This window comes from Thamnophis elegans, chromosome 1 (genome assembly GCF_009769535.1).
Source record: "Thamnophis elegans isolate rThaEle1 chromosome 1, rThaEle1.pri, whole genome shotgun sequence".
Taxonomy (NCBI): domain Eukaryota; kingdom Metazoa; phylum Chordata; class Lepidosauria; order Squamata; family Colubridae; genus Thamnophis; species Thamnophis elegans.
This window is the reverse complement of record NC_045541.1, coordinates 90465960-90475095: the sequence shown is the minus strand read 5'-3', so window position 1 is coordinate 90475095 and position 9136 is coordinate 90465960. Positions and strand designations below refer to the sequence as shown.

The window sequence follows — 9136 nt, the reverse complement described above, 5'->3', positions numbered from 1 at the left end:
GGCAGCTCCATGTAGAACACATTGCAGTATTCCAGCCTAGAGATCACAAGGGCTCGAGTGACTGTTGTGAGGGCCTCCCGATTCAGGTAGGGCCGCAACTGGCGTACCAGACGAACCTGGGCAAATGCCCCCCTGGTCACAGCTGACAAATGATGGTCAAAAGTCAGCTGTGGGTCCAGGAGGACTCCCAAGTTGCGGACCCTGTCTGAGGGGTATAAATTTTGACCCCCCCCCAGCCTGAGTGGTGGAACGTTGGCCAAATTGTTGGGAGGAAAACACAACAGCCACTCGGTCTTGTCTGGGTTGAGTACCAGTTTGTTAGCTCTCATCCAGTCTCTAACGGCCTCAAGACCCCGGCTCATCACGTCCACCGCTTCATTGAGTTGGCACGGGGCGGACAAATACAACTGTGTATCGTCTGCTTATTGATGGTATTTTATTCCGTGCCTCCGAATGATCTCGCCCAGCGGTTTCATGTATATGTTGAATAGTAGGGTGGATAAGACCGAGCCCTGTGGCACCCCATAAGTTAGGGGCCTCGGGGACGATCTCTGCCCCCCCACCAACTCCAACTGCGACCTGTCCGAGAGGTAGGAGGACAACCACTGCAAAACAGTGCCTCCCACTCCCACCTCCCACAGTCGTCGCAGAAGGATACCATGGTCGATGGTATCGAAAGCCGCTGAGAGGTCAAGGAGAACCAGGATGGACGCATGGCCTCCATCTCTGGCTCTCCAGAGATCATCGGTCAATGTGACCAAAGCGGTTTCTTTGCTGTAGCCGGGCCTGAAGCCGGACTGGAAGGGGTCAAGATAGTTAGCTTCCTCCAAGGTACGCTGAAGCTGGAAGGCCACCACCTTTTCAACCTTCCAGAGGACCTGGAAGGGGGGAATGCCATTTTCGCCCTCCCCAGGCTTTAGGAAAGCCTCCAGAGCCTGGGGAGAGCAAAAACTCCCCACTGTGTGGAGGGGGGGGTGCCCGCATGTGCGGGTGTTGTGCGCACATACGCAGGTGTGTGTGTGGGGGGTCATGCATGCATGTGCAGGTGAATGGGTATGCATGTGCGCGCAATAGCACACACCTTTAGAAAAAGGTTAGCCATCAGTGCCCTAGGCTGACTGCCTGGTCTGAAGATTTATAGTTTCTGTTCACCTAAGAATTGAACCTCCTATCACCAATATGCACCATTCCCCCCCCCCCCCCCTAGGGAAGTCTGGAATACTTTTTTTCCTGCACAGGAATTCTGGGTTGTGCTTCTTTTTTAAAAGAAATTATTGATGAATGCTCTTTTGTGAGTGTCTGTATATTTTCTTCCAGGGGGAGGCTATGGAAGTGATTGTTCAATTCCAGAGGGGCTTCACTGGAGTGGGCTAGGGTAATACCCCCCCCCCCCCTTTGGGACTAGGTCACGGAGCAGCGATTGGAGCTTAAAAGTTCCAATTTACGACAGCCCCAAGTGTATTTGCAGCAAGTCTCCTTAATCCTTCAACGGAATTGACTACCATGTGAACGCGTAGCATGCAGAGACTACCGCGAGTCCTTTTGGTCTGCGTTCCCCCTACCGTTTCTTCTCCAGGCAATTAAAGTTTGCTCTTCGGAAACTTTACGCCAGCCAGATCCTAGACACGGTGGGAAGGGAAGACTTAATGTCACGGAGGGTGACTACCTCGGGGTCAACCTGCTCCGAGAAACCGGCGGCAACAAATGTTTGCAGTGTCTAGTGGTGGCCGGGAGAAATGAGAGCGGTCAATAAGAACATTCCTGCTCGCTCTTTTCTCCGGAGTTTCTATAGACTGAAGACAGGAATGTAGGTGATTAATTCCGAGGCTCTGCCGTTCGATCCAAGCGCCCGCACAAGCACACACACACACACACACACACACACACACACACGCACGCACGCTCGCGTCTTGGAGACGGCAGCGCCGTACCCCGCAACCAAACCACCCAGCTCTGCTATTTCTCCGACCCCCGCGAACTGAGCCGGACTTAAGTAAACACCCAGCGAGCTGCTAATTACAAGGTCTGCGAAAAAAAAAAAAACCCCAACAACCGCACTTCACTTCGCAGCTGGGCAAGATCAGCCTTTCTTTTCCCTCCCTCCGCCTTTTGCCTTGGCAAAGACGCTCTTAAGCGGATCCTTCCGATCGAGCGGAAAGAAGCCGTGTAAAAGAAGGACCCCTTTGCCTTTCGCGCTCTCTCTTCCCCAGGCTTGAGAGGAGAGGAGAGGAGAGGAGGAAGCCTCCTTGAGCTGCAACTGATTGAAGGCTGCGTTGGTTAGTTTTCCTGGCTTCGCTTCGCTTTCTCCGGAGCCGAGAAAGGAAAGGCGGGGAGGGTGTGTGTGTTGGAGGGGGGGGGGGTTTCCCCAGCCATCCCTTTCAACCTGTTCGCCTTGTGATTTCGGCAGCCACAGCTCAGCCCCAGCGGTTTTTTCTCTGGTTTTTTATTTGCGAAGTTGTTGAGGCGCCCGCAGGATGGGACGTTGCCGGCGCTATTCGGCTGCTTTCCGAGCCCTGCAGTTGCTCGCCTGGACTTTCCCGTTGGTGACATTGGCTTCGTTGGTGGACGAAACCTTAGAGAGAGCCTCGAAATCTGAAGGCTACTGCAGCCGGATTCTGAGAGCCCAAGGCACGAGGAGAGAAGGGTATAATGAATTTAGCCTCCGCGTGGAAGGAGATCCGGATTTCTACAAGCCCGGGAACAGTTACCGGGGTAAGTCCACCTTGGGAGCTTTTGGGAAGATCCCAGAGCCTGATCGTGGGGAGAGTAAACGCCGGGGAGCTAGTAAGGTTTCTCGGGGTTGTTCCCCCCACTCCCTTTGGTTGCAGAATCCAGAACACTTGTTCTTTCTTTCTTTCTTGCTAATTCTTCCCGAGGTCATATCTACTACTACTCATCTCCCTCTGCTCCCATCAGGGTTTAAGGGAAGCCAGCTTTTCTACTACCTGCGCCAGTATTATTTTTACCTTAATCGCCCCTTGCACCCTTCTCTCTCAGCCGTACCTTATCTCACAGTTGGCCAGGGAGATTCCCTCCTCGGCTTGCAATGGTCTCTGTGGGAAATAGAGGAATAGGAAAAGTTTGCACACCGGCCAAGAAGGCTGTTGGAAGCCGCCGCCGGGTTGTTTTTTTTAACACCCCCCTTTTTTTCCTGCTTTAAAGTGTGGTTCCTTTTCCACCCCCTTCCTCCTCCCTTCCTAAAAGGGGCCAAGCCTGTTTATTGTTTAGAAATCGCTGGGGGTGGCTATTTAGCATGAAGGCAGGGCGCTCTGTTTGTGCTCAGGAGCATGCAATGACAGTTTTAAGGAAAGTATAGAAATTAAATATCACCCCCCCATCCCAACATTCATTCCTCCCGGGGTTTAGGAAATGGATTAAAGAAGTATTTAAGAAAAAAAAGTAGGATTTGTCCCTCCTGAGGGTGGGAGTCTTAAGAACAATCTAAATAACTATAAGTGGGAGAATAAGGGATTCTCCATTATGAAACAGTGGAGAAATCACTTTTGTTCAGCCAGCATAACAGATTCATCCTGAGATAAGCAGATTTAACATCTCTGATCCAACATGTAATTTGTTTAGATCTTTTAAAACGTTCTTTGGAAGAATTAGCAAGTCCTAAACCTAAAGTCATCACTTCTTCCTTTAGAAAGTGCTGGTGGTAGAAATAATTTTGGGGGCGCTACATTTCCTACTGTTTTTTAACCTATAGCTAAGATAAATAAAACAGCAACCAAAATAACTTATCCATCTCCTATGAGACATACTAAACTAAACTAAGACCTGAATTGCTCTCTTTTAAAACATGTTCTTATAAAAGCAGATTCCTATCAGCAATAAACCACTTGTGATTAGAGTACTATCTTATGGTTGGTGGGGAAATGCTGAATAAAAGTAGTTTGAAGCAAAACATAGGGAAAAAACTTAAATACTCTCTTTGTACAACTTTAAATATCTCAACTTGATTCCTGCCTTTTAGAGGTTTCTTTTATGCAGCTGTTAAGCTGCAAATATGAAGATTTGGTTTATCTGAAAAGTTGTTGGATGGGAAGAAAACATGTGTCAAGCTCCTAAAACAAACTTGGGAAAATTTCGAACAAAATGCAATAAAAGACTTTTTACATGTTCGCTAACAGTTAGAGGTTGTGGTTCTAACTCCTGGCACTTTAAAGAATGTGGTATCAAAAAAATAACAAACATAAAATCCTTCCACAAATCTCTTAAAACTTAGCCAGATGGAACAAGCATAAGAAAAATATTGTTCAGTGCAACTTTGTTTCTTATAGCACTTTAATATTGTCACTTTGTTTTATTTTTATTAGCTGTCACAAGAATTTAACAAGTATCTGTCATACAATATGGAATGACATCACACTAAATACTGTATGGAAACATATTTTCTCCCTGTAATACTTTTTTAAAAATATGATTTTCCCAGAAACCTATCAAAATGCAAAGAATGTAGCAAGAACAGCTGATTCAATTAAGGGCAAACTGAGGTTACACAGCTTATAAATTATCAGGAAGCAAGGAAATGCTCTTTAGAATAAGATGGGAAATGTGAAATATAGGCAACAGAGCCTGTGGATATTAGTGGGAAAATCCTGATGCCAAGAAATAGCCCAGGTGTTTTTGTCATCCTGTGGGGTTTTAAGAAAAATAAATCATGATTTGGAGCCTGAAGCTCTTCTTCAAACAGAAAGAACAGGGATGAAGAGGTTCCCTGTTTATAGCACTGCTGCTGTGCTTAGCTGACAATCACTTGTTTTGGGATAAGAAATTCATCCTCAAGTGATCTATCCATAGGTCACTTTCATTTGTCAAGCAGATCATTAGCACAACTCATTCAACTTCAACCCTGTGCTGGGTTGTTGTTTTTTCAGTTACCAGGAGGTGTAGGTAGTACACAATTTTGTGAAGAAAGGCCTATAAGAAGACATTGATCTGCATTGAAAATGGAGATAAATTTTGTTAAAGAGCTGTGTCCGCTTAGAACAAAATCTTGGATTGGGAATGGGGTGAAAAGAAAGAAGCCCATTTATCAGAAGTATGGCATACAACTCTTCACATTCCACCAATGGTGCCTTATTAGATAAATCCATTTATGGACCCTTTTCTAAAGCTCAGAAGGAACTTTAAGGCTGTTAGCCTTCAAAGACATTGGCACAGATGAACATATGTTCACACCCAGAGTTCACAATATGAGGAAGCATTCTGGAACCTTTAATAATCAATGGTGGTCAGCTTAATTCACCAAGTTTATTTTGTAGCAGTGAGAGAAACTACCATACACCCATCATCTAATATTATTCAGTGTTGTGTGTTAATCTGTGGTAGAGAATGGAAAAATAATGGTGTAGATGATGAAAGTCTCCTTCCTGTCCAAAATTAAGGAGAGTCTTCTCCACCCCATTCTTAGTTTTATCCAAGTATACTTATCCAAGTTTAAGAGTAATTTTCTTTTTCCAAAAGAATTTAAATTTGAAAGAGCCAGCCAACAGAAATTGTTAGCAACTCACCACATTGCATTTCTCAAGATTCAGATACAGCCAAAAGTTTTCAAAAAAATTTTTTTCTAGGAAAAATGTGGGTGGTTACTTTCTTTTTACAATAAAAAGAAATATCATTTTGTAGGAGATCCTTGGAATATTGCAGACTCTCCTCTTCCTCTTTCCCCCCTCCCCATTCCCAGTGCTCCAGAAATTATTGTACTCTAAATCTTGGGTTTTGGAGAGTGCATACAGAGAAACTTTGCAGAAAGAGTTGAGAGAGGGGGAAGAGAAGCTAACAAGAAACCTAGCTTCCTGATAAACAGTTGAAGAACTTTCTGGAAACATTGAGTGAAATTTTGCCTTTAATTTCTATGCCACAAATATTTTTGATTTTGATCCCCAATAGTGGAGAGAGAGGGATAAAATGAATTGTTTATCCATCTATGGAGATGCCCACATGCAGCCCCCCTACACCAACCTTTCATTTCTTGATGCCACAGAATTGGCCAGGAAGGGTAAACATTACAATCTACAACTGGCTTGGGAAGAACATTAAGGCTTAGTTCCTAGGTGGATGAAAGTATCTTGGTGTCCTGTCTTTTATTATGCAATAGTCTCTCCATTGGTTCTAGTGTCCTTGGCTTCCATTAAATCCAAAGACAAGCTGTTATAAAAAATGAGAAAGGTTACAATGTGACAGAGAGGCATCTTTCAGGAAATAACAACAGCACCTTCTCTCACCTTGCAAATATAATGTAAGGTAGGAAACACCCCTGGCAATACATGAAGGAAAGTCCAATAATTTTGGAGACATCCCTTCAAATAAAGCTAATTTGAGGCTGCAATCCTATCTACAGATGAGCTTCACCAAATACATTTTGCTGGCATAGACATATATGTGATTATGTTATTGTAGCTGGTCTTCATTTTCCTCTTGCCTCTTGAGGCAAAGTACCTATACCACTTCTCAGTTATCTCTTAAGAACCAGCATAAGTGAATGTGGGCTCTTTTATACTAACTTTGTTAGCATCATGAGTGTAGATGGCCTTACATCTGGCTAAAATGTAACACACTTCACAATAGTTTATAATTGTACTGCAAATAAAACTATTAAGATGTGAATGCAGGCTGAGCAAAAGTACCTTCAAATGTATAGCTTTATATAATATCTATTTATATACAATAATGCACATTATTTCTATTTCTTAACAGTTTCCACTGATGTTCTTTATCATAGGGCTGGTTTTTTATTTTTTGTTTGTTTAGAAAGGCCAAGAGTAAGACGTTAGTAATAATATATGGCAGAATATTGTGGGAGTTCTGATATTTTGAAGTGAGGAGAAGAAGTACTACAATGGGAGAAAAAAGAAGAACCAATTATATTTTTCTTGACTCTCTTAACTACAAGATTTGGGATTTTGTCCAAGCTTACTCTTACTATATGTGCAGCCTGCCAGTATCGAGTGGAACCTTGTATAATCTACTCTGACAGCAGAGTACATCTACTATATGTAGATACAGCATATATCTACTACATGAGGATATAGTATTATGGATCCTTCCTACGCAAATGGCAGGAGGAATGTCAACTCCATTGAAAAGCAAGGGTTGTAACTAGTCCTTTCCACAATGGGAATGTCTTTCTTGGCTCATCTAGGGAACCAGTAGTGCAGAGTTGCACAGTAAAAGAATTGTTCTGCAGAGCTGTGGTTCTACAGAAAGAACCCATGATAGATAGATTTAGTAAATATGAGCTGCAGAATTCTGGATGATAGCTAGATGGGGGCAATACAGTTCATTCTGATTCATCTCAGGTTTGAAATACAGGATCTCAAAAGAAAAAAAAGAATTATAACAGAATTAGAGAGAGGAAGTTGGGAGTAGGATGTGGCTGGCTTCTGCTTTTGTTCCTGTCGTCTAAATTTTGGGTGATCTCATATTACTTCTCATATCCCAGATTACGACATCCAAGGTGATTGCAGCCAGAATGAAAAAGGAGAAGAGAAATAAATTCCCCCCTGCAATCTCTTGGATGTAACTCTAAGCTATTGTCCATGTGACTGGCTTGATTGGCCAGTGGGATGAGAGGATTCCAAAAAGAATCTGTTGATCCATTTAGACCATGGACAGATAAGATTTATCCCTAAGCAGACACAGTTTTCATAGAGTTAAAACAATCCCCTTAGTTAGTTGTATCAAGGGGACTTTTGGCCGTGGGGTTCATTAGTCAGTTTTCTGTCCCAAGATGACATTGAAATTGCAGAGTAGCCAAGTGAAAATTAAGCCACTACAGCTGTTCTTTTCCACCTCCACCCCCAGGTATATGAGCATATGACAAAATGAGCAACACCAAATGGAAAAAGATAGTTGCATTTCCCTGCAGGCTTGATAAATCTACCTTAGACTGGGAAAACATAAGGGTTATTAAGCACAGCAAACATCAGCATGGATAACTGGGGAGATATATAAGACATACTTTATTGCAGCCTACTATTCTCTACGTGATGGTAAGATATGTGAGATATCACATTTTGGCAGACTTGTTTGTCTGCATTTGGGATTGTTTTCTACAATATCCACTACTACAACTAATTGGAAAGTATACTCAATTCCTCCTTCTCTCTGAAGAATACATAGAGCCATCCCTCAGTGGATGATGCTACAAATGCATTTTTCTGATCTAGACAATGAACTGATCATTACAGGTTTCTTCTTGCTTTTAGTAGCTCTTAAACCTAATGTTAATTGTCATAGTACCTGTCCTATGGAACAGCTTCCCCCTGAGATTCAGAGGGCTCCAGTCCTTCACAAGGGTGTGAGGACCTGGTCTTTCCCAGAAACTGGACTGGGTCATTGAACCCTATATAGGTGCAGCTATGTTGTGAGATTGTTGTGGTGCCTCAGTTACTGTATTATGTATTATGATTATTTTTAACTTTGTGTTCAAATATATGTATGTACTACCCTTTATTTATTTATCAGTATACATACATACATACATACATACATACATACATACATACATAAACACACACATGATAAAGGAGGAGAGCCTGTGGCCTAGTGGCTAATATAACTGCCTAATATGTAATACAGCCCTGGTTCAAATCCCAGTAAGGCTAGCTGATGAGAGCTAAATAGCTTGAAATAGATCTATACTAGTCTCCCTTTATTTATTTATCAGCACAAATGCAACACACACACACACACACACACACACACACACACACACACACGTGTGTGTGTGGGGGGTATGTGGATATGATAGATAGATAGAGATAGGGATGGAGGAAGGGAGGGGGGAGGGAGGGAGGGAGAGAGAGAGAGAGAGAATGAGAATGTGTGTTATTGTCAGCCATCCAACAATATATATTTAAGATGGCTGGATGTATAAAACCAATAAATAAGTAGGCCAAAGGACCAAAGTTTAGCAAAATTAGTTTTATCCTGGCTAAATCTATACTATTTAGCTGCTTGATTAAGAAGTGGAGATTTTGGGGAGCTCCTACTGAATTTAGTGGCTATATTTGCACAACAATTGAACTGAGTCAGCTAATAAGAGTAGTACTGATAGTAGCAGCAACATATCTATTTAACATGGACTTGTAACTAAGCACAATACAGATGTTGATATAATTGTTAGTAT

The 9136-nt window shown here is 42.8% G+C and overlaps 1 protein-coding gene across 1 annotated transcript in view; it reads left to right on the top strand.

The window, feature by feature from the left end:
- The first annotated feature begins 1953 nt into the window (after positions 1-1953).
- LOC116518963 (spondin-1) overlaps positions 1954-9136 on the top strand; it is a 340455-nt gene continuing 333272 nt past the window's right edge. The window contains exon 1 of the mRNA XM_032232542.1: positions 1954-2712. Coding sequence (XP_032088433.1) covers positions 2475-2712 — 238 coding nt within the window. The 5' untranslated portion in view covers positions 1954-2474. The remainder of the gene's footprint in view (positions 2713-9136) is intronic.